The sequence below is a fragment of the Lepisma saccharinum genome, chromosome 19, assembly GCF_977018435.1.
Source record: "Lepisma saccharinum chromosome 19, izLepSacc3.1, whole genome shotgun sequence".
NCBI classification, from domain to species: Eukaryota; Metazoa; Arthropoda; class Insecta; order Zygentoma; family Lepismatidae; genus Lepisma; species Lepisma saccharinum.
Window position 1 is genome coordinate 62,771,379 of NC_139247.1, and position 26,969 is coordinate 62,798,347.

General features: G+C 42.9%; 1 protein-coding gene across 1 annotated transcript in view; it reads left to right on the forward strand.

Annotated features, from left to right (window-relative positions):
* Fur2 (furin-like protease 2) overlaps nt 1–26,969 on the forward strand; it is a 1,025,686-nt gene that overhangs the window by 677,466 nt on the left and 321,251 nt on the right. The window contains exon 5 of the mRNA XM_083140976.1: nt 25,467–25,601. Within this exon, the coding sequence (XP_082997102.1) occupies nt 25,467–25,601 (135 nt within the window). The remainder of the gene's footprint in view (nt 1–25,466; nt 25,602–26,969) is intronic.

Below are 26,969 nucleotides of genomic sequence, written 5' to 3' on the forward strand. Positions count from 1 at the left end.
GCAGGCTGCTGTAGAGAGATTGCAGGCTACTGTAGGGAAGAAGCAGGCTGCTGTAGTAGACCAATAGCCGAGTGCTGTAAAGAGATGGCAGGTTGCTGTAGGGCAAAAAAGCAGGCTGCTCGAGAGAAATGGCATGATAATTCTCTGAATGTTAGTGCGTATAAGCATAGTTTAAGACACTAGCGATGGATAATGTCCAATGAACATTGCATGCGAATGGCATGATTCTGTAGAGCGATGGCAGGTAGATGTAGAGAGTAGACAATACAGTTTCGTCTTCCTCTCGAAATACAATGCGTTATAAAAATATGAGAGCGGAAGGGTACAGTCGGTTATATTCAAGAAATTTGTTCATTTTTCGTAAGAAATAGTATTGTTATTCTGCTTATTTTACGCCGCTTTTCTATCTTCTGGTTAATCGAACCTTCCTTGCGATGAGCACTCCGCCACCGAGGCTGTCTTGTTAATAATTATACTGCATATTTCTATCAGAGTTTGTTACTGTGCGAAATAAGACCCGGTACAAGTATAATATTCACCTGCACACTACCTGTAAAGTTGATATATTAAAGTTGCGGACTAGTGTGTTCAAAAGCATAAACGTAAGTCTGTTTATTTAAATTTTTACAATCGTATCTTCATTCAAGACTTTATCACTCCCTGCAACCCAAAACATTTCAGAGTTCAAAACACATCAAAATCTCTTACATTTACTCCTAAAAATCGTTATTCAGTTTAATTAGCGTACAGAAAAAGTGTTAACAAAAAAAAATTTGTTGTTCATTATCGCAATCTTTCTTCCGTGCCGTTTTTTGACTAAGTTAATTTGGAATTCAATTATATGAAGTAGCATATGAAACAATTTCATTCTGGCAGCCGTTAAACGATTTCACATTTGTATTTGTTTGTGTATTCGTTTCATTACTAATTTACTCGTCTGGATCCCCCCTCCCCTCATCCATCGGAACAAATTAACCATCTTTATTGCGCTGTGTTTCGTTTGAAGGTTAAATTTTGCAGTGCGTATGCCATCAACCACTGAAAGATGTGTGAGAAAAAATTGCTAAAGCAGTCTTCTGTACTGCATGTTAACACCAATGCTTAGATTAGTTCTGGACTAGAGTGCCACACACGTAAATTTGCCGTTGCGTAGAAACGAATTTTCGTTTCGTCTCCCTCTCTCTTAGCATCACGTGTTCTACCCTGCTCGAAAACCTTCGCTATTGTTGCCATATTGTCATTCCATTCCTGGACACACTCGCGCAAACTTCATTGAAAACAATTGAACAGCGCTCCAGCTCGCGGTTCCCACCGGTCAGCAGGGACGGCAATGTGGCAATATAGCACGGCGTAGTCGTTGCTTCTTTTATGCAGTGCATGTTCATTGGCTAGCTAGTTACTAGTGTTGCCAACTGTAATAATGAAGCACTATTTCTGTCACGGAAGGGGAAAGCAGGTAAAGTGGCGGTGAGTTTTGTTGGATTGGAAGCACCATATTTTTATTTTATACTAAGTATTTGACCGGTTTGACGTTGCGTGCGTGCGTGTATTGCGTGTGTGTATGTAAAAGTGTGTGTTTGCTAATGAACGTTAAATTCCATAATGCCTCCAGTTCTGTCGAAGTTGAAATCAAAAACCTTGCATAGCCAAGCTCGGGAAATTCTAAGCAATTCAACTCTGGCTCCGGCAGGTGTTCTTGTAGAAATTGCATAGAGGAGGCTGTCATTTTTGCTGCTTAATGCGATACATATTGTTTTCTGTGTTAAAATTGCCATGCTTTGATGGGTGACCAAGTTCATAGCAGGGCCGGCGGAAGGGGAGGGCGAACCGAGCGGCAAAATTTGAAGAGAAGAAAAAAATAAGCCTATTGAAAACTGTGATCGAGCGAGATATTCTTTTGCGCTGAATAGTATTGAAATAGCATAAGAAGTCTCATTATTTATTTTATATTTTGATGTTTTAGTTAGGAATATATTGATTTTCAATTTTCCGTTGCTGCGTAATGACCGGGGGGGGGGGGGGTCGAAATAGAGCGGCATCTGCCGCCACCTCCCAGGGAGGCAAAATGACTAGCGCCGGCCCTGGTTCATAACAAAAGAAAAAGCAGCGCAGCTTATCGTCTAGTGGCAGTATATGTACTTGTTAGTGTTGTCGAAGCCGGCATCCTTTGTAAATGTACAACAAAGGCAACCGACTGTCGCAGATCTCAGAGAGGAAATAATAATACTGTTTGAGGAGGAGTGTTATGGTGCAATTGTAGCGGTTTAACACGTTGGCATGTTATTATCTGCCGTTGCAGTTTCATACCAGTGTATACGGGTTTTGGGAGTGAAAAGTTAGAACGCCACCAGTGCATTAATGCAATGAAAAATAATATATACGTATATATTTTTTTTATTTTGTTTGAAATCACTCAAATAAGGAATCGTATGAAGAAGTCTTCTTTGCAGCATTTTTGGTAATTGTACTTATGTGTTAGTTCATATTTTGCGAATTTTTAGTCCATATGTATGTAGCTACATACAAAGCCACTTGTTAGTACATATTAATCCTAGTCCTGGTATAATGCATGACGTTTAAAACTCAACGTTAGATAGATCTGAATTCTCTAATTTTATTGTTGTACGTAACAGCTGTGCATCGGAGCACTGCAGCGATTTTTCTATCTGCTCCATTAGCAACACTGCTTCTTTAGTTGTTTCGCGCATCGCACGGCAGAAATAGCTGTGCTGGACTCTACCCTGGAATTTAAGGGGAAAAACACTTAAGATAATGCATAAAATTATTAGTTTGTTCTTTTCTGTTTAATTGGAATTTTTCATCCGATGTTTTCTCGTGACATCGTTAGTAATTGGTTCATTTAGTGGCACAGGTGAATTTTTCATGCTAGTCAACTCTTTGGGTTTTGTTGTGTGGTTTTAACGCACACAGCTGGAAAATGGAAATATATATATATATATATATATATATATATATATATATAAAAGTTTGGATATTTGTAAATGCTCTTGCCTAAGTTGTTTTTTACCCGGTAGCCTGGGAAGCCAACGTTTGTTTTCCCTCAACGGCCTTTCTGTTTGATTTCTCTCTTGAGTCCTGTTTTCTATTTCCTCTCTTCTTGCTGCTTCTATTCTTTTAGTGTGTGTTTCTTCTCATGTTCGTATCTTATTTTCCCTTCGTCGGTGCTTGTTTCCGCCCGGCTTTTCTATGAATATGTGCGTTTTCTCTTCTTCGTTTTTTCTCTACGACTATCTGCATTTTCGCTATGTCTGACCTTCCTTTAGAACTCTGTAATTTTTCTCCCTAACTGTTTAACTTTTTCTACGGCAGTTCGACTTTTCTCTGCATCTGCCTGGCTTTCCTCTACACCTACGTCAATTTTCCCCACAACAGACTACCGTTTCCCTACAGCAAACTGCGTTTCCATACAGCAGCCAGGCTATTCCCTAAAGCAACCTACCTTTTCCCTACAGCAGCCAGCCGATTCCTTGCAGCAACTTGCCTTTTCCCTACAGCAGCCAGGCGATTCCTTGCAGCAACTTGCCTTTTCCCTACAGCAGCCAGGCGATTCCTTGCAGCAACTTGCCTTTTCCCTACAGCAGCCAGCCGATTCCCTGCAGCAAACTGCCTTTTCCCTACAGCAGCCAGCCGATTCCCTGCAGCAACCTGCCTTTTCCCTACAGCAGCCAGCCGATTCCCTGCAGCAACCTGCCTTTTCCCTACAGCAGCCAGCCGATTCCCTGCAGCAACCTGCCTTTTCCCTACAGCAGCCAGCCGATTCCCTGCAGAAACCTGCCTTTTCCCTACAGCAGCCAGCCGATTCCCTGCAGCAACCTGCCTTTTCCCTGCAGCAACCTGCCTTTTCCCTACAGCAGCCAGCCGATTCCCTGCAGCAACCTGCCTTTTCCCTACAGCAGCCAGCCGATTCCCTGCAGCAACCTGCCTTTTCCCTACAGCAGCCAGCCGATTCCCTGCAGCAACCTGCCTTTTCCCTACAGCAGCCAGCCGATTCCCTGCAGCAGCCTGCCTTTTCCCTGCAGCAGCCAGCCGATTCCCTGCAGCAACCTGCCTTTTCCCTACAGCAGCCAGCCGATTCCCTGCAGAACCTGCCTTTTCCCTACAACAGCCAGCCGATTCCCTGCGGCAACCTGCCTTTTCCCTACAGCAGCCAGCCGATTCCCTGCAGCAACCTGCCTTTTCCCTACAGCAGCCAGGCGATTCCCTGCAGCAGCCTGCCTTTTCCCTGCAGCAGCCTGCCTTTTCCCTACAGCAGCCAGCCGATTCCCTGCAGGAACCTGCCTTTTCCCTACAGCAGCCAGCCGATTCCCTACAGCAACCAGCCGTTTCCCTGCAGCAGCCAGCCGATTCCCTGCAGCAACCTGCCTTTTCCCTACAGTAGCCAGGCGATTCCCTACAGCAGCGAGCCTGTTTTCCTACAACAGCCAGCCCAGTTCTCTGCTGTGCCACCGTGTCTGATGCCTACCTTTTCTACACAACTATCTGTCTTTCATTCACAGTATCCAATTTCCATCTTCTAACGTTCGTTTTTCTTTCTGTCAATATCTCTCTCTACTTCTCTGCTCATGTGTTTCACCTCTACAACTGTCGGTATACTTCAAATCACTTTCTACCCCCTATTAATACCTTTATCATATTCACTCCATGGGGAGTTGCGGTAGCCTAGTCGGTAGGGCGCCCGACTTCCAAGTGACCAGTCTTGAGTTCGATTTCAGGGTTGGGTGATAACTTTTCAAGCATTGTACCCGTCTGGAGCTGCTCCGGAATTCACCCAACGTTCAGTAAATGGGTACCTGGAGGCACCTCTGAGAGTAAAGGTGGCCGGAGCGTGGTGCTGGTCGCATCACCTACACAGATCGCCAAGTTTGTCAATGTGTGGGACCTTACCTCCATATCCCTCCGATACGCATTCAGCACAATGTCTAGAGTGTAGCTTTATTATATTTACAGTAGGGCTGCTAAATATATGCCTGGATAACTACTTAGCTTGGAGCAACTATTTTTCAAACAATGTTTTATTTCAAATTAGTGACATCATATGCTCTGTATTATAGCTATTGTCTATCCTGCTATTCCAGTCGCTTTATGAGTTACCGAGATTACTGTGGAGATGTGATTGGTATAGTATCAGAGAACGAATTTCCCCGTAAAGAACGGGTTAAATGAGACGTTGGCAACTGTTGCGTGATCCGAAGACACCAGACTGCAATTTCCGTACCCAGAAGGACAGAGTACTTCCTTGCAGTTAATTGCGAGTTGGACAGATCGTTATTGATTGTGGAACCAACTTTGTTGACGTCCTGGAAAGCAGGCATGTTCGTGTCACCTGATGCCATACACGAAGGAGATTCGCATGTGATTTCACTGGATTGCGTTTGCTTTTTTTCTTAAGCCTCACGCTGTACCTCCTTCCTAAATAGCCATTTTTTTCTGTCTGGTTTATATTCCTGCTTCTTCTAATGGAGTCGTGTAAAGTTTTATTTCTTCCATTGTTATACTCGTCTGGGAGGTTAGGCCCGCTTTAGACGAAAGCTTTCCCTTAGCATTTTCCTTAACATTTATGCCATGACCAAAATGTTGCGGTGTATAATGAAAAATCTTACTGCATTTCAGATGCCATGGCATATTTCATGACATTTCACGACGCATTGGTCGTGGAACAACCAATCAGAAGCGAGCTCTAGGTCACGAGTGCAGTTGTAATGGCGGCCGAGTGAGATGTAAAAAAAAAAAGTATCACTTCACATGTTTAAGAGCCGATAACTATTAATCCGAGAGCAATAACGTATCCTATTAAAAGGTGTTAAATTACAAACCAATGGCAAGGCTTAAATACATACTTTATAGCGTATACAGTACACATGTGGAAGAATATTTTAGTTGTTTCACATGTTAGCACCGTGCACTCACCATAGATGGTGTAACTCTGTATGCCTTTCGTGCTATATAGTGTATTACGCATTGTAATCGCAAAAGCTAATCGAAATGTCCATGCGTGTACTTCGTTAACGTCGAAGAACTAAAGAAAGCCGCCGCCAGAAACGTGAGTAGGGAAAGATAGCGGGCGAGTGTTTTCGTCCAATCACACTCAACCCTCAGCCAATGGGTGCAGCTGTTATTCTGCTCGTGGGAAGGTGCTTGCGCGCGGAGGGACAAGGTAGCGTTGAGTAGATGTGTGGCACCGCTGTGCGTTGAATGTGATTCTTGCAGCTGGTGGGCGTGCTCCGTGGACTTCAAAGCCAGCCGGTCGTTAACGTAGCTAGCGCGTCGACTATACATGAAGTGCTTGCGTGTAAAGTACTGTCTGCTTCCGTCTAAGTGTGGATTTCCTTGAGGCTCTTTTTTACATTCTGTCCCGGAAATCTCTGGAAACGAAATCCAGTCTTGTTACTGCTACGCCTTCTTACTTTTAACAGTAGCTAATTACAGTTAGAATCCATCGAGTAGTAACTGTTACTTCCAAGCACTGTATGTTAAATTCATAAAATGTCAGTGTCGCCACCCCCAGAATTTATTAGAAGTTGGCGCTACTTTTGGTTCCATTAGCGTGGTAATAGGATACTGATTTAAATACACACGCCGAGGGAGTCTAGATTCCAAACGTTCATATTTGAGATAGTAATTCAACCGTCTCCGATGGCTCATTTATCAGGGCTACATTCAGGAACATGATGCAATTTCCACCAAGTGAATCCCTGGCAGTGGAGCGTGAATGGGAATTATCACCCCTTGGGTTGAATCAATATTGTGATGGACACACCTCCCACTTATCCATAGGTGTGCTAATGAGGCGTCAGGGTTTATATCCGTAACTTCATATGTATTCAGTTTTCGTATCGGCAAGGTTTTTTTTTTCCCTTCCAGAACATTTTCATGTATTTGCGTGACGTTAAATTGTAGAATTTGTGTAGCATGTTACCAGACATTTATTCATTCCCTCATCAAGTGTGTTGAATTGTTTGTACACTCTTGCTGCAAATATTTTGTCTATTATCATTAAAATAATGCATTTTAGTTATATTCAGCGTGGCTTAATTGTTAGTGCTGTCACCTTTTGTGCGATGCGTCCTGGGTTCGATTTCCAATGGAGGGTCCAAAATATTGATGTTCATTGAGAAAGCTGGTTTCATATGAAAATTGGGGCGCTGTGCAAATCAGAAATAGCGGAGTCTTCTCGCAAAAGCATCTGCGATGGGACTCGGTGCGCTGACCACGAAACTATACTCCGTCCCAACTAACTGTGGAGCAGGCAAAGGAAAGCAAGTCTCTGCGCAAGTAGTGACGCGAGACGGCTCCACCAATGAACACGTGAGAGGAACAGAATTGAGTGGAGTGGAGGGAAAGTGACTGAAGTTACCAGCCTTCCCTCAGCGTCTACTGCTTCTCTCTGGCCAATAGATTTTCCTCGCTTCTCTGACGCTATGCGCTTCCTTGCTCCACAGTTAGCTGGGACAAAGTATAAAAGCTGCTGTTTGCTCCATCAAGTTTAGTGGAGATTTATTCGTATTTATGGGCTGCTTTTCATCATCTACTTTCCGTCCGATTATCCAGTGTGTACCTGTAGTGAAATTAAAACTTAGTACGATTCAATTTGTGGAATTAAAGTTGAGAATTTTTACCATTTTTGGATTTGTTGTATCGTTACTCGCAATTCAATGAAAAATAATGAAATATGTTTGTCATCTCTACATTTTCAGTTAGCACCACGAATTAATTCTCTCATACTTTGTAGCGTTTGTGTATCTGAATGGATGACAGTAGAGTGAAACTGTAGGTGCAGTACTGGCCATAAAAATAGGATACCCAGATCCTGAAACACTGAACATTCCTCCAAGGCTTTGTGTGTTGCCTACCTCTACGGCGGTGTCATAAGTTGCCATTGAAAATTTGCTATTAGAACCAACTTATCGCCGTAGATTTAGGCAGCACACATAACGCCTTACACAGAAGCAGAATTTCATTATGTCTAAGTGTTCCATTTTTTGCCGCTGACTGTATATGTAAAAGAATACAGATAAGTGAAACTATAGGAGCATATGCATGCGTAAAAAATACGCAAGCGGTGCAATTTTATTAATGTGAAGTCTTAGGAGTCTGTGAAGCAACGCCGCCCATAATGGTAGATAAGGGGAGAAAGCTAGTGGCCGGGGAAACGCTGCTGCAAACCGCTGCGTTTCCCCCTCTTGGTCGAGCTCTCGCCAGTCAGCCGATCGAATAGCGACCTGGGCATGAGTGTTATTTGTGAGTGTTCCTTCATGACTTTTATCATATCATTACTCATCCTCATCTTTGTAATTGGCCAAAAGTGACAGAAAAGCGACGTAAAATAAACCAAATCAATCAATCGCACAGGATCTCGCTTGCTCCAGAGATTCCCGAGGCAGAGTATATACTACTATGCCAGTGTTTCTTCTTTTACACATACGTTCTTGATTTTTCCAAAGTTGGAGCTTTTTTCTGCTTTCCCAACTAATTGGCAACTTGGTTTCCGTAAGTTGAATACTTTAGGTAGCACGATGCACTTAAAGCCGGCCGGATTCCTTCCATCTGCTCCTTTGAGCGATTAAATCTCTAATCCCAACAAATAACAAAAGTGTCTTCCTCGACCGCATCAACTTTCTCCACGGGAACAACTTAGTTTTGAGAGCGTGGAAACTGCCTAATCTGCTTAAACTAACACTCGGACGCATTCCACCCCCCGCCCTCTCGCCCCCGCGATAAATAATTAGGGAAGTTGGGGGACAAGACGTCTGGGGGTTCATTTGAGAGTTTGTCTCAGGGCGGAATTTTGCCTCCGTCGGAGTCTTCTCCTCTTTGGTAAGACTTCCCGGAGAGAACTTGGAGATGCCATTATCTTACACCCCACATCACACCGCTGCATCAAGGTCTGCTCCACTGCCGAGCGAATCGTACATCAAAGGAATCTTGCACTTGATGCTGTCGTTAAGAAACCACATTTCATCTCTCTCCCGCTCCTGAAACTAAAGTTGTCTCCGTTATGCGCCGTGGATGTTTGGAAGACAGCAATAAACAGCATGGGAGCCTCTTGTTAGTGTGCGATCCGGTTTCATTTCGGCTCTTTATCTTATTCCTTGCCAGGTATCCTCAATAACTGGTAATATTCTCGCTGTGACACAAAGCGTAGGTACCTTGCGCTAGAAGGTAGGTGAAGCACACGTGTGCATTGATAAAGTTACCAGGGGTCCCGGGTTCGAGTCCTGGCTTGTGTGTCCCTTCATCAATTTTATATCACCATTCATCCTCATCTTCGCGATTAGCCAAAAGTGACGGAAAAGCGAAGTAAAGTAAACGAAATCTATCAATCAGTCATTGCTAAAGTTCCAAAGTTGGTTTGGAGTCCACTTTATGCACGCATAGGTTAATCGGGACAGGACCTACGCAATACTACGTGTTCCATCGGGAGGCTCACTCTTGGATGTCTGCATGATTTTTCCCAGGAAGGAGAAAACAAGTTATGTTTTCGGGGGTGCAAAGGAGGCATATTTTCCCCCATTTTGGCCCCTCAAAGATCACCCCTTCAGTTTGAAGTTATGTTCCTGCAGCGCCATAGATATGCACATTATTGTGACTAAAATGCTTTGTGTGTGTGAAATATATGCTCTTAGGTTGATACCCATTTTCCAGTAGGGTTTGGTCCCCTCCGTTCATCTATGCCCATTGTGAGATAGGGGGATGTACAGGTATGGTCACACATTCACGATCTCTGCTATTTTTATAGGCGATGTGGTAAGCACCATGCTTCGGCCGATAGGTACCCTCTTTCTATAGGCTGCGCGAACCCCAGAGCAGCTGTATGGAGGGTCAGGATATGCCAACCTCCGTGGCGGAGTGGTTTGGACAATGCGCTACCATGCTAGGGGTCCATGATTCGAATCCCAGATTGGGCATGGGTGCTCTTTGTGAGTGTCCCTTCATCAATTGCATCATGTCATGTAACGAACCTGAGCGTTTAAGGTTTTATATTTGTAAGAAGTTACGATTTTTAAAATGTTTGTTACTTCAAATAATGTGCAAGCTGTCACAGACAGCTATGATTAAATTGATACAGTTGTGGTTGGAACTTGTGTATATGTTTAGAAATACGTCAAAATCTGTTCATGTTGACGTCACTTTCTCATCTCAGCAGAGGAAGTGAACCCACCTGAATGTTTTTCACCTGACGACAGACTGAGTTGGAAAACAGGTGAAGGGGGAGGAATCAATAAGCATGTGGTAACGGGAAAATGGAATGCCAGAATGGCTAGACTGAACAATCGACCCCTTGTGTTTTACCGTTTGAAAGTATTGTTTGCTAATAGTATGTATTTTAACATTTCGAATTGCCACTGTGCATTTCTCAATATGAAGTTACATTTCTATGAAATATTATGAAAATTACTACTGCATTACTTACCATATCTGGTTTCCTTTTACCTAATCCATGTTGTAAACGCACAGTATTGCCAGGTCGAACTTTGGTTTTCAACGTGGATATATATACGAAATTCCACTAGGATTCAACTTTGTTAAAATCATGTTTTCATTCGTAAAAATAGTGTTGGGCAGGTTCTAACATGCCTTTAAGGGAACTCTATAGAAAAAGGCGGGTAGCCGTAGCGGAGAGGAGGCGGAGCCGCGGTAGTGGTAGAGGGCAGTAGGTCAATCACCCCAGGGGCGGAGCCCGGAATCGGGGGCACGACTGTTATATATCCATCGGTACGGGTACTACGAAACTGACATGGCCTCAAATAGACTTCCACCTCGCAACTTTAAACGGCTGTACACTAGTAAATATTTGTTTCCGCGCTCCAGAATTTTGTTTTTCACAATTTGAAACACACAATCTTCCTAAAAAAAAAAAACTCCCTACCGAAATCGAGGGACCCATATGCTCTTGGTTCCTTTGTTGTTCAAGGTTGTCCTACCGTTGTGGTGCGATAAGGGAGACCATTACTTCTTCTGACTCCCTTATGGCACATTACTCGAGGAATGCCTACGTTGTTAGGACAAATTAAGCATTTAACTTACATCATCACGTAAATTACGCTCATTATGTTTAATTTATAATGGAGGTTTCTGAAACTTAATAATACTTTTTTTTTCACTTTCCATTGCTTCCTCACCTTAAATCATACATTTCTGTAATCCTTGATTCAAAACCTTTCCAACGATGTATGGTACATATTTCTATTAGGAAGGGTCGATTCGACATCCTTACAGCCAGAATAGTGTTATTGGTTTCCATTAATTGGGTTTTTAGGCGATACGCTGAAATAATGATTACGCGCAGAAACCTTCGTGAATTTTGGTTTGTTTTGTCGAACGTTGTGTGTTAGTGATTGAGATTTGAAATGCTGTAAGAATTGTTTATTTTCGCATCTTCAGGCATCAAATGATCTGCTATAGAATTGTTCTTTACGTCTCTTCAGAAAAGCAAACAAACGTAAGTAAATCTGTACATTGCTTATAAGTCCACATACGATAGTAAATCTATGTGATTATGAAATATCTTTCTACCCAGCAAGCCCTGATGATTTGCAAAGATTCTCATGTTCCCGACACACGGAGCAACGGACTAACTTTGTAACGACTAGTGTCCAACTGGAAGACGTTGCAATCATCAGTCGTCTGATCTTCACGATTAGCCAAAAGTGGCAGAAAGGCGAAGTAAAATAAACCAAGGCAATCGCTCAAGCAAGCAGGGACAAGATACAATCCACATGTACAGTCAACGGCAATAAAAATCGGACACCTAGATCTTGAAATATGTACTCAATCCCCTGCAAGGCGCTATGTGTGTTGTCTAACCCTACGGCGAGAAGTGGATTTTGATAGCATATTTTCAATTGCAGCTTCTAGCACCACCGTAAAGTTAGGCAACACACATATCGCCTTGCCGGGAAGGCAAGGATCTAGGTGTGTGTACTTTTATTGCCCGTGACTCTACATACGAGAGCGCTCTTTCAGAAGTACGGAGGGTTGCCTAGGCGTAATATACTCTCTCAGTGAGCAACTAGTTTACTGGCGACCACGTACTGACATTTTGATATGAACGGTGAGCAAAACATTATCCGAAAGTGAATAGGTTTTTACATGCCTTATATGTGGGTGTTTGTCCTGGTCATAAAAAGGTTGATAATATGAAAAGGCTTTGAGTACCTACTGAGTTCTATTCCTACCCTTTTAAAACATTGAAATATAAATACAGCGATCAAATGAAGACTCCATCGGAATAGGAAAACCAGCGGAGATAGATGAAAATGAAACATGAAACACGGAACGATAGCATACAGCAGGAATTCCAATTTTGAAAAGAGGATTTGTATCTCTTGTGTAAATGAAGTATTATTGGAATTTCAAACAAAGCTCGTTCAAAGATAATGATTGTTGTATAGATGTGGTTTTCCAGCATAATACTGATGAACCCACGGCTACAAGAATGAGTAAGTTCATGCATCGGCGTTGTGGCCGTTAGGTTTCATTGAAACCCTTCTGACCAAGCGAACCGAACGTAATTGTTCCTGCTGGCTCCGTTTCGTTTTGCCATTACATAGCAACGGTTTTAAATGAAACTGCAACTTTTATTGTTTTTTTATTAGAAGGGGAGGAACGGCAAAAAAGCGACGTTGTTTGCATGTTTTCTTTCATATTCGCATTTTTCGCAGTCGGTTGAGCGGAAGCTGTTTTCACAAACCTTTCGATGAAATTACATGCAAATTGAGTTCCTCATAAACTCCCGACGAACAAGGGATCCAAATAAACTTCGAGGACTCGATTATAAGCAGTTGTTTGTTGTCGTATTCCTCCTCCTCTTCGTAATTCATCAAATTTTTGTGGCTGTAATATTGCAGGGTCATATAAGACTAATATCCAAGAGGTAGGTACGCACGCAAAATTCGCATCGCTGCATTCTGAATTTCAGTCGATGTTTATATTATGAATTTATTATATTTCGCTTTATTGCTTTGTCTATAGAGCTATTCGCAAATTGCTTCTTTGAAGGTCTTTTCCGATGGGCTTGTCTGCTCTTTTTTTCATATTTTATGGGTGCCACATCAGTGTCAAATCATGCAAAGGATAAAGTATGCTCGTGAAAAACATTGTGGAGGCGCCGTTGTGATCAAAAGGTCCCGGGTTCGATACCCGGTGTAGGCATATGTCGGTTCGGATCTCACTTTAAACCATTGTTGTAAAAGGTCCAAGAATTTTAAATAAATTTAATTCCGGTCCAGGGGAGAAACTCGGCAAGAGTGAATGGGTCCTGGACCGTATCTGTCCAGGTACCCATAAATCCTAATGGGTTCTATTGGATTCCGCAACAGGACCGGAACCTTTTTTTTCTCGCACAATTTGAATTCGGTCCAGGACCGAACTTGTACCGCATTTAAATTGATCTGGAAAGAAGGTCCCGGAACAGAATTGAGATCTTTACGGTCTAGAATCCATTTACGCTGATTTTCTGTCTCTGATCGGAATTGAATTTATTTGTACAATTCCTGAACCTTGAACATCCCTGAGAAAAAGCAAACCACACGAAAATGCACGTGAATACTCTGGAAAAAATTTAAGCAGGTTCATTTTTTTCAGATTTTGGAATATCATAACCGTTTTTAGAAAGGGCAGGTAAATTCGAAAAACACTTAGCATCGGTGAAATGTACCGCCGAGCCTTAACCAGGCAATTTTGCTCCACCACTGTACATTAATACGTCCGCCTGCTCACCGTTCGTATCTCAGTTAAACATTTGTAGCCCCATCCAAGGTTTCTGCTTGTTTTATCTCTATTCAGCTAGCGGAGAGCCAGCTGCCGAGTTACATACTCTCCGCTGTTCCTGGACAAGATACTGCTTTGTAGATTCTGTCGGCATTATCAAAGCGGACGCATGTTCTCCGACAATTGGCACCCGGGGCTAGTCATACGAAGCGTGGGAAACATACTGGATGTTTTGATAGCAAATGTTATCGTCGTTTTACACTCCACCAGCGTTTACCGCCGGGGCTCCCTCTCTCTCTCTTCCCCAGATTGGTAGGATGGTGCCTGACGGTTTTGCAGTCATGGTTGTCATAGCTTTGTTACGTCAATTTTTCTAGGGGGGACATTTAAACTTTTGTTTCTGGACTTGTATGTGTAATTCTGGTTTGCAACCAAGAGCATAGATAGTGTCGCTCACTAAGCCAACCTTTATGGAGAAGCGGTTGTAGGAAAATGCTATCAGGTCAGGGTTCGACTTTTGTTTACTGTCGCTTATGGCTAGTGACGAGTGATGACTAAGGGACATTCACCAAGAAAAGTTGCGTACCTGAGGGGCTCACAGGCCCACACTTTTTTTTATCACTAAAATTCAACAAACCATTTTCTTATTGAATTACTATTTCCTGTGTTGATTGTACATGTGCAGTTATTTATTACTTATAATAATTGCAAAAATTACCCGCCAATTGTACATTGTCACTGGCATTAGTGTCTCGAATGGCACGCATTGAAAGAGGGCGCTGATAGACTCACCAAGCGCACATGTTCCCTATTTACATTACGTTTATGTCTTTATGAACAAAGGTAATACAGAATTATTAGTAACATCATAGGGAAGAATGTCATTTGTTTTAAATTTTTTATAAAACATTTCAGTCGAAAAATCGAAAAAATAGAGGTGGCTGGCCTGACAGCCAACAGTTAATATTACTCTTTGGATATTCGTTTTAAATCGAAGCGAACATTGATGTAATTCTACCCAGAATCCCTTGCATAGTTGCTAGGTGGATGAGAGATTTGTAGCGAAGTACAGTAACCGGCAAGAAAAATTGGACACCTAGATCCTGAAATGCTCCCCTCTAAGGCGTTGTGTGTGTTGCATAACTCTACGGCGATAAGTGGATTTTAATAGCAAATTTTCAATGGTAACTTCCACCAGCGCCGTAGAGTTAGACAGCACACAACGCCTTGCAGGGAAGAGAGTATTTCAGGATCTAGGTATCCCATTTTTCTTGCTGGTGACTGTACAATTAAATCGTGTGAGTATGTATATTTTCTTCCGTGTCTCGTTTTAATCCATCCGGAAAGGTTTACTAACTCGGTGATATATATATTGTCACCCTCATCTGCGGGAATCTCGCAAGAAATGCCATTTCGCCGCAGCACGGTTCCACGGGCGTTTATCTTTCGAGGACAAATTGCCTTATAAATTAACTGAAGATATTGAACGTTTCCCGTTGTTCGCGTACACGCTTTGAGCGGGCAATCAATAGGTTGTCTCTAGCGAATACTCATCTAGGAGCACTTAAAATAATTAACGATTAATTGCTGTGGTATAAGGTAGGTATTATCGATGAGGCGTTGTCTCTTGAGGGGATGGGGAGTGGTTGCTCCATTACTGATTATATGCTCTGTGGAGAAACATGCGACTAAAGGACGGTAATGCCTCTCTCAGTAATGTTTTCCTGTTTGTGTGAGAGTACATAGCAGTTTGAGCCAAACACGGGGACCGTTTTTGAGTATTTTGTTTTTAGTTCACTTTATACACAGATATGCTAATCGGGACTAAACCTACTGTTTAAAGTGGGCTCAGAAACGTTGCCACTACGCCAACGGGACGCCTTTTTTTGACCGATTGATTTGTTTATTTTACTTCGCTTTTCAGCCACTTTTGGCTAATCGCGAAGATTAGGATGAGTGATGAAATTGATAAAGTGTCAGTTACAATGAGCACCCATGTTCTTACCGGGATTCGAACCTGGGATACCTGGAGTCCCAGTGCGGTTTGCTAATCACTCTGCCTAGGAGGTTGCCATTCATTCTTAAATATACCTACTCTTGTGTTTCTGAATATTTGTACTAAATTAAAAACAAAAAAAAGTATGCACTAAATACCTGTTTTTAAGTAGTCATTTTTCATTGTATTATTAGCACATATTTTCACAGTTGCATTTTGACATACACTGTCTGTTGAAGATTTCTGAAAATTGTACGTTCATCTAAAGAAAGAAGATAAAGCGTTCCAAGGAAAATAATTACTTTGGAACTTCGGAGAAAACGGCTGTCATTAAATGAATATGCACAGTGCCCGGCGCCTCCACCATGTTACGTTTCGGCCGTTAAGCTTCTTGGCTGCAAGAGGATGTGTGTATGAGGAATGGAATACATTACGCTCATTGCCCTTTACCAATATTTAATAGAATACGCACATGCGAGGGAGGATGATCACGCATGAGCCAGTAAGATATCTAAACACTGATAATGACAATCCCAGTGTGTCACCACTGTACCTCGTTTCCTTCGTGGCTCCTCTGTTGAGTCGGTCCATGGAAGGTGTCCTCAGTGGGTTCGCCCAAACCTTTTAAACGGGAGACTCTCCCGGCGACCACTTGTCACCCGGGAAGTGCTGGCGTTTTTCATTACGCAGCATTTTATTCTCGCTCGTGACATTGTCATGATGATTCCACACTCTCTACTGATCGTGCTTTAAAAGTATGACACTCAAAATTTCTGCGTGGGTGAACACTTATAATTTTAACAACATGGATACGATATGGGAAAGACAGGTGACCGAGCGTGTTTCGATCTCGCCACAGAAGTTTCCAGGTTTGAGTCTCGACCTGGACATGGGTGTTTTTTTTGTGAATATCGGCCCAATGTAACCATTGCTCATCCTCATCGTCGCGATCGGAGGTTGACTACTTAACGCGCTCCGCCACCGAGCCGGCATGAGGAAGAGAACACTGGAATAGTTCACTCTCTTCCGGGAATCTATAGAGGGAGATTGAACCGTGAACGCGTGAGGGGAAAATGAGTCTACATTACCAACTATTTGCAGCAGCGAGCACTGCTTTGCTCAGCCCACTCGCTTTCTCCCCTTCCCTTCCGTTATCCGCGGTCTTGTTTCAAAGATTCCGAGACGCGAGTTAGTGATCTTGTTAAAAGTCTCGTTTTTAGCTCGTGACGTTTTTCAAAGCTTACGTCATTGTGCTAAAAACAACAGAATTGCAAATTGCATAATGCAATGCAAATTCTGGAGATTCCATTAATACTCTTCACATTATTTCTTTAGACACCATTGTAGTTCGGCGATTTAGTTGTGATCTATACCTTCAGTACACATTCTTTATCCAGATCTGCTTATAGATTTCAACATCTCGCTCCCACTTCTCCATGTACTTTTTTTAAAAGGGTTTATCACTCCCTTGATGCGTATGGATCCTAACCGTCCGTTTGAACAGCTTCGCCGGGACTAACAACCACATCCGCTGTCACATTATCGTACTTTATTGCCGAATAATCGTGTCTTCCTTTGAGCGCTGTGTACCGAACCAGCCAGCACGTAGTACAGATGCTTGAATTAAAGTGCCTCCAAAGCGCCTCTCCACAGAAGGAAAAAAAAAAAAAAACCGAGAGAGCGGTTTAATGAAGTTAGGAAGCAGGATTTGTTTGCAACCCGGATGGTTTCTAAAAGGTTTCACCTAATATGCCAGAGTCTTTCCTCAGCGCTCCTCTGCGGCTTCAATTAGCAAACGTGATTTAGTTCTGGCACTTAAAACAGGAGGCGCCCGATCCACTGCATCTAGCACGTGCTAGCTTTTCGGACTCTTTTTTTTCCCCCTCCCTTTCTCCACACCGTCGCCCCACTCCTCTCTTCAGCTCTACTCCACTAGGATTCGGACAGCGATTTCGCTGACCGATGGCAGCTTTTCCATTACATTTACAGCGTTTTTACAGCTCTCTTAAGGCTCCTACTTTCTTCTCGTCGCACGGAGAAGCAGGATTTTTCTCTCTCGCCTCCGGCACCCACGTTCTTTCCCTTACGGACGTCCAGACTGCGGCGAAGTCTTTCAAAATTCAGCCATAGTGCTTGGGGTTCTCAATGACAGCCGCCGCTAAGTTCTAGATTTATGCATGTTTCCCTGCCTTTCAACACGGTTCTTAAGCGTGGGCTCTTATTCTTTGAAACTTAGACATCGTTTACATATTACCATTAGCGGGGTTTATTCACTATAATTATGTTGAGAACTTTACAGGCCGTAATGCTTAAAATTAACAAGCGAGCCACATCTCTGTCTCTGGAATCTGTGGAGGAAGTCCGCGCATAACGGTAGAGAGCGGACCTAAACAGTACGCTTCATCTCTCGCGCGTCCATTGGTCGAACCCTCTCGAGCCTTACTTGCGCAGAGACATGTTTGTGTTCGCTTGCTTCACATATGTCAAGAATAGACTGTAAGACACACGGACCTAATGAAACGGTTTGAAGGGAACATGCACGAAGTTTTATTTTCGGAAGGTTCTATCGTTTTTGGTTGATCTATATTTTATTTCACTTTTATTACACGTTTGGATAATCGCGAAGACGATATGATGAGAGTAGTAAAAGGATAATAAAAAACAGGACACCCCTTCCCCCCCAATACGAGTCCCACATAAAATTATACTGGCTCTGTATCCAAAGACCACATCATTGTTAGTCTGCAACAATGCAGTCCAGGGCGTACTACGTGGAAGGGAAATTGACAATTTGATGTCTTTAGAGTGACCTTGTGCATCCGGAAGATGTCCGGAATAGGGATGATATGATTGAACACTTACCATGTATGTTGTTAGTAATTATCGATGTCGGTATCCCGGTTTGTCTGTAAATTTACCGATAATTTTGTGTAAAATTCTGCTATTTTGTTATTCTGTAAACGAATGTACAGATAAAATTCATATACTGGGTTTTGTAATAACGGGTGTTCCATAAAGTGCGCAGGTTTTAAATCGATTCCCATTTATTTGTTTGAAGGTTGGCAACACTGTTCTGATCATTTTCATTCTCTTATCATTCCGATTATTAATTGAGCAATTGTTTTATATATATACACACACACACGAGGGCTATTTTTTTTCAACCATGAAATCAAAACGACAGTGAATAGCAAAATGGGTTTATTGACAAATGTTACGTAGAGGTATCATCTGCTTTTCAAGTAATCACCAAGAAGATTCAGACATTTATCGTACCGATGCACCAGCCTCCCAATACCCTCTGCAAGAGAAGGTGCCGCCTGTCTGTTGAGCCAGGTCTGTACCGTGTCCCAAGGCTCCTCATTGGTGTGGAAGCGGCGTCCTCCCAACCGCTTCTTCATTGCGGGGAAAAGGTGGAAGTCACTCGGCGCCAGGTCTGGGATGTAGGGAGGGTGAACAAAGACTTCCCGGTGGAATCGAAGAAGGTCTTGGGTTGACTCGTGAAGCAAGACAATGCCTGAAGACAGCATGCCTCCCCGGCTCTGCGTAGTCTGCGCAATGTCTCACAGTATGCAGCCGCATTGATTCTGGTCGCTGGCTCCATAACGTCAACCAGTAATACACCTTGCACTTGGCGGGAGAGTCGATTGTAGCAGACATCTCTACGCGCCCGTCGTTCAGCTTCAACTGAAGCGTTGGCCTTGGCATTGGTGGTGGTAGTGGCAGGGAATACATCAATCACGCTGCGTGACGCCCCGCTTCCTAGCGCTTCACGGGCCACCTGGCAGCACCATCGGAGGTTAAAAAAAATAGCCCTCGTATATATATGTTCAGTTGAGTTGCCATGGAGCGGTTCACTATCGAGCAACACATCGTTATTTTGAAAACACATTACAGAAACGGGGAGTGCTATGCAGAGACAGTTCGTAAACTGTCAACTATACGGTAGTTATGCATTGTTTGCTTAACGGATGTTAATTTCTGGCACCCCGACAACAATAGAAAAGTACGGGAAATCACATATTCACTTTATCCAGAGCAGGTAACTCCCCGTTTCTGTCATGTGTTTTCAAAATAGCGACGGGTTGCTCGATACTGAACCGCTCCATGGCAAAGAAGAAAAAGAAATAAAATAAAACAATTGCTCAATTAATAATCCAATGATAAGAGATAACGAAAATGCTAAGAACGTTGCTGCCAAACTTCAAACAAAAAGTTGACAAGCGATTAAAAACCTGCGCACTTTATGAAACACCCTTTATAATGTGTACATGAGACCTGGGCATCTCGCCCAATATGTGGAAGAGCGCTCTTGTTTGCACGCGTGGAACTCATTTTGTACGCTACGAGAATCTCACAGTGTACAGAGCGCTCGGTGGCCTCCATAAGTGCACATGAGTTACCTAAGCCTGCTCTAAATACTCAAGTTTCTTTATCAAAGGCAAAATCCATTGCTGACACCCCGTTGGAATCTTCATTAATTAACGAGGTTGTTCAGGGAACATTTGTAAGTTTATATAGATGAAAACATAAATCTACTCCCCAGTATATTGCAACATGCCGTGATATCTTAGGATGTGAAGGTAGGGATCCACACATTGACGATGTCAATAATTTTTGGTGATGTGATCCGCACCACACACCGGCTGAGAGAGCCACGACGCGCAGGGACATTCCTTGAAAAGTTCCACCTGAATTCAACCTCTCCGGGAATCGAACCCGGAACTTCCGCATCATATACCGTACCGACTGGACCACCGCGATATATTGTACAGTTTCTAAAATGAAATAAACATGGTCTGAATATTTTTTAACGGATTATTGTGGTACTGAGTATTAAAATAAAAGCGCCTTTTCCCGTAGAAGTTTTGATGTATTTTTGTGGAAACTACTTAGTGATCTCGGTACAAGTTCTAGTTTTCGCCTCATGCTTTCAGTTTAATTCCGCACTTCAGCTTGTGCTCTTGGTAAGAGACAGCCTGGCGAAAATGCTGCGACGTCTCTTTTCATTTAAGGTTCTTTTTATTTCTACGGCCTCTTATTTCGAGGTTGATAATGACGTGCATTTCCGACGAGGAGAAGCACTCTATGCGCAATACCGACGGATGACGCATGGGGAACGTGGAGAGCAAATCTCTTTTTTCCCCTCCTATGCGAGGATCATCTTCGTGAGGAAGCTGCGTGTTGTTTTGGGTAAGGCTGGAAACAGAAATGGAACTCGCTACAGGAAAGTGTAAATTCGATTTAGCAAAGGGGACATCGATTCGTGGAAACTAATATTTGCAGGGTAACGAGGCAGTGTCGACTGGACCTCTTTGTTCTTTTACTAGGTTTCTTTAAGGCCTGAGCGTCGTAAACTCTTTCTCAGTCCTCGGATTTTATTAAAGTTCTTTTTTATTCATATTTGGGGAATAATTTATTCTAATTTTTAGTTCAGAATATTTCTTTACTGATTGATATAGAGTCCTCCTCCTGCTTTTATTATGGATGTGTTCCAATGTCTCCTGACGGGTGCAAAGGGCCTATACTCTGTTGCAGGAGGCCTTGGAACAAGCGACAGAACAGAGGAGAAGTCCTTTACGCAAGTAGTGACTCAAGAGTGTTCGACCAATGGACGCTTGAGAGGGGAAGGAATTGAACGGAGTGAAGACAAAACTGCAACTGCCAGCCCCTTGCAGCAGCGCGCACCGCCTAACTCCGCCCACCCGCTCTCTTCCGTTGTCTACCTCATGCGCTGCGTTGCTCCACAGACTACTGGTACGTACACTCTGTCTCTGAAATATGTGGATCAAGGTCGCGCATAACGATAGAGAAGGAAAGAAAGCGAGTGGGCGGAGCTTCTGCAAACGACTGCTAGCCCTCCAGATCCCAAATTGGCGCACAGAACTTGTCTTCGTTCACTTGCTCCCTGAGATTCCTACGTCAGTAGGTCAGTTGTTATTTTGTATCATTCAGGGTGAGCATGTATTTCCCTGATTACAAACTTTTATTGCTAAAGAACTATGCTAGATACAGATATGCGCTTTGTTGGAAATGGTAGCTTAACTCATAATGTTTTGTTATCAGTACACTTCTACATGTGCTCCCTTTGTGGCCCTTAGAACGTCTAGGTGATACTCAATTTCTCTCCATGTCTTTGTCAACATCTCTTCAGTCACCGTCTCTATAGCATCCCGTATTCGTGTCTGAAGAGTTTTGCATATCAGGAACTGGTAAACTAAACACTGTGTCCTTAACGTAACCCCATAAAAAAAGGTCAAGAGGGGTTATGTCCGGCGAACGCGGTGGCCATAATATGGGAATCAGAAAAAGAATCAGACAAAACAAGGAAATGGAAAAAAAACTTGATGTATTGCACTACTTATTGCCATAGGTTTTTTTGCCTATCTATCGTGGAAGTTGAGATATAAATATTCATAATCAGGGAAAGACTTTATGCTCACCCTGTATATCCAACCGGTGTATCAAGCAAACCTAAACTTTTTATAGCAGTTGGCAACATCATGTGCTGTGTAATACTGAAGGTAGTGAATTTGATTCACTTTACGTCGTTCAAATGGAGAATATAACCGGTCTAAACATTTCCAAAAATGTAAATGAGGTTTACTCCAAAAATATAATTTCATTTAACCTTCTCCTATAGATTACTGTGGGCGACGAACAATTTTGACTAACGTAAGCACAGTCTAATAACTTTCTTGATGGTAAAAATTACCCACGTTATTTGATTGTGAGGTGAAAATTACGGTAGTTGAAATAGAAGTACATGTGCAAAGTGTGGAGTTTCTAAATGAAATTCGGCAAAAATGAAGTAGATGTTATGTCACGTTGTACTGAGGCTGCAGTTTCTCAGGAACAAGTGGATGCAAAATGATATTATGATGTTAAAATTGCGTTTTTATTGAGCACAAGACAATTCAGCCTGTTGTGAAACGGCCCTATAAACTGAAAAACAGCCCGGCAGTTATCGCACCTTGCTTGCATCCCAGCAATAGTTGAGAAACTACAATTATCATAAGTGCTTGTATTTTCGGTCCATAATGAGTCCGCGCGGATATCATAAGCACGTCAGCTTTCCAGAGTAGCTATTCATGTAACTAACAGGGTGATAATCCAATTTTCCCGGGGCTTTCTAGGAGGATCATTCCCAGTCCTCGTGTAATTTTCTTTGAATGAGCCTTCGCGTACAAGTGCATCTTGTTGTCTTCTTGCTTTGCATAGCAAGTGCTCCAGAGGGTAAATTTCGGGGTGTGGAAGCTGTAGCGGAAGGAATTTTCCCAAAGGAGTCTCCTTCTCCTGTAAGTAGAGCTGGCATCCGTTTGTGGTGTGGGCGATGCTCGAAGAACGTGCGCTGAAGCCATCTACGCATGCGCGTAAGATACAAACGGCGTTCTGGGGGCGGAACTTTCCCCGAGACGTCAGGGCGATGCTCATCGAGCAAGATTGTCGCTCTTTCAGCAGACGAATTACTTGACGGCGTGTGCTTATTGATCAAAATATCAATGCCTCTGAGTAATCTGCGATCAATATGGCTTCGTCTAGTGATCAAGATTTCAGTGGTTAAAAATATGGTAATAATGAAAATGGTTAATGTCGACAAAAAGGTAAAGTTCCCCGTGCATATAGTAACATGCAATTTGAATTTGATTTTAAAATTTTGGGTGCGTCAGCACTTAATCTATTGTGCACCCGTCACATTATACGGAGTCCAGCTTCTTACCATTACAAATAACAACTGTAATGTTGCATAACTAAAATCTTAAAATATCCTTACCTTGGTTAAAAGCTGAGGCTGTAAAGGGGCAGTTAGCAAACACAAGGACAATAAACAGGACAACACACACAAAATTATACTGGCCATATTGCCAGTCGCCAGAGCCTCGTTCGTCAAATTCAGTCCAGGGTGTACTACGTGGAGTGAGGTTGACTTTAGGGCGCCTTAACAGTTGGTCGCCCCTTATCACCCCAGTAACTTGCCATGAAAGCATATTTAGGGGATGTGGGTGTAGGGTCCCACACATTCTCGATATTGACCACTTTGGAGGTAATGTTATCAGCACCACGCTCCGGCCGCCTTTATCCCCCAGGGTTGCCCCCAGATACCATTGACTTGAGGCTGGGTGAGCCCCAGATCCGTTTTTATGCAGGGAGAAGGCTGGAAAAATTCCGATACATAGATCACCCACCCCAGGAATCGAATCCGGGTCTCTCGCGTGGCAGTCATACCCCCTACCGACGAGACCACCGCGGCTCTAAAACGAAACTAGAAATTTCCTTTTTACAAACGTGCACAACTTTTCAAAACTAGAGTGTATACTTGGAATAACACTTTCATTTTAATACAATTACAAAAAGAGGAAAATAATATTACCTTCTGTTACTTGGACTTCCTCTGTAATCACGCTACATCACAAATACGGCTTCTTTAGCCGCCATCTTGACACTATTTTCCTCTTCTACTATTTGCCTCAGTAGAAGGAAGCACTAAAACGAGATATTCTGTGGCTTAAGCCTGTGGCGAGCAAGGTTGAAGTTCGCTCATCGAGCAAGTGAGCAGCGCTCGCCGAGCAACGTTTATCTATCCGTCAAGTAGCTGAGCGATCACATTGCTCGCTGAAGCTCAGATACTCGAGTCGCACAAATGAGCGACTCGCTTCAAATATGCACACTGAAGTTCGGAAAAGAAATTACCTGAGCTTGAGATCTGCAAGATGTTTAGCTCCGCCACTTCGTTGAGGGAGTCCTGTTGTCCCTGAGCGCCTTTTCTGTACTGATGAGCAAGACCATGAAGTGACGTGACCTTGAAATTCCGTAGGCGGATTCTGGGTAGTTCTCGGAAATAGTTGTGCTCTCCCGTTTGATGTTCGGAATACTCCGGATTCCTCCATTCGTCGAGTGTTGCCTTGGCGCCTAACTCTCAGTTATAACCGAAGTTCCCGCATGCAGTGACGTTTTCGTATTATTATTATTATTATTATTATTTTACAACTCTCTCCGCATTGAGTGAAAGCTGAAGAGAACAAAAAGACTTCCCATGTTACCTTGCACTCTGCTTGATGCTCAAAGTACATTCTCGTTTTCCATTCCAGGTGAAGAATGGAGTTAACTAAGGAAAGATTTTTTTTGTACAGTCACCGGCAAAGAAATGAGCATTAGTGGATTCTAATAGCAAATTTTCAATGGCGACTTCTACCACCGCCGCTGTGTTCGGCAACCCACACGACACATTGCAGGGAAGCCAGTATTTCAGGATCCATCGTGCCTTGATTGATGTAGTTTATTTAATCGTTGCGTTTCTGCCTTGCTCGTCTAATCGCGACGAATGGGATGAATGGTAATAACATGAAATGGATTATGAGACAATCACAAACATTTATTTACGATACAACACAGGTTCAACAGTGGATTATGCTGGCTGTAAATCCAGGCGCCAGCGCCTCGTTGGGCTGCAACATTTTAGTTAGCGGTGTGTGTACTTGGAACTGAAATTAACTTTTTCCATCAGCAGAGCTCACTCCACTTCGATTTAGAACTTTTTGCACTCTAGAAATACGTTAAAAAAAAAGAGACGTCTAAAGTCTTCTGTCATGCGAGCTTGATTAGTTTCATTGTTCCGTATATGCTGTTTATTTCTAATATTGGTTTGGGGATCTGTTGTCTTGTGTTCTGTCAATCCCGACTGTATATATTGTCACTGAAAAAATGGACGTGAAATACATTTGTGATGTTCTTCTTTCAGAACGGCGGAGCAAAGGACGGTTACGACATGAACGTGGCTCCAGTCTGGCAGAAAGGATACACGGGGAAAGGAGTCGTTGTGTCCATTCTGGATGATGGCATCCAGACCAACCATCCCGATCTTGCTCTCAATTATGTAAGTACCTTTTTTTTATTATTTGTGTTGCTCGAACTGATCGCCTGTGTATTTTCTAGATATAACTTTCATATTCATAGGAGATCGGAGGATTGAGCCCCCCGAGGCCTCTCTGGCTACGTGCCTGATTACAAGGTTCACAGTAGTGTGCTGTAAGATTCAAATAATCATTATCGATATCATTGTGTTACTGCACGTTCCCCATTTTTGTCCATGTTTTCCTCTGTACATCTAACAGCTTCAATATCAAATAACTTCCTTGGAAATGAAGGCAGGGATTCGGGGGCTTAGTTTTCCGGCCAAAGAAAAGCAAACTGGTATCATTTTGAAGATTTTATAACGTGCTACTACTTTAATTCTTAAACAGTCTCTAATTCTTATTTGCTTTAAAACTACAGAACAGAGATGGCCGCGGTGGCTCAGTCGGTAACGCGTCTGACTACTCGATCCCCGGCCGGTTCAAATCTGGGAACTTTTCTAACGATGGAAGCGGCCCCGGCGCCCACCCAGCGTCGAATAACATGGGTACCTGGTGTAAGCCTTGTTGTGTTGTGTGTGAATTCTTATCTATACATTTACAAGACATACAAACACGTAGGTTCAAATTAACAACGTAACTTTAATACATGGAAGCCATTCACGTACATCTTACACACGGTTACTATAACAACCAATCAATAACATGCTATAGAATACAAATTATTCTTCTTCCTCTTATCATGCGTCTATCATCTCCTCCTGGAGTCTCTTTTTGTTTTAAGAGCTGATCTCACCTAAGTCTGTTCGACCATCCTTCTTCCCTCTGCATCCTTAGGTCTCCTGCTAGCTCTTTTAGCTATAGTCAAGAACTGGTCCATACCGAAAGAATCGTCTTCATCTTTCTCAGACTTAACAGGTCCGCTGCGTGCTGCTTTACGGTACGTGCCACTGAATTCCTTGTCTGGGACAAAACTGTTTGTTTTCATTATTTTCTCCAAATCATCTCCATACACATTCTTGTTCAGATCTCTTGATGGTCTGTAAATATGTTGGCCCGGAGGTCGTGCATGCCACCAAGGTTTATCATACACGTTGTACGCTTCGTCATCTCCGTACCCATTGTCCATCCTCTTTGATTGGTTGAACAGCTTTTGGTCAAACTGAGTGTCGTCACTGGCCATGCTCTTAGCTGGCATTCCAATGGCAATCTGTTTACTAATGTCCCTCTCTCTGTCTCTCCGGAGCTTCGATCTTTTATGTCCCTCATATCGCAGTTGGTCACGTTCCCTTGATTCCTTATCTTTCTGGGCAAGTTTCTTCTCCAGCTGCGCTCTCAAACCTTCACTTTCCGGTATTTTTGTATTCATATCTGCGTTGTAATTTCGTCCG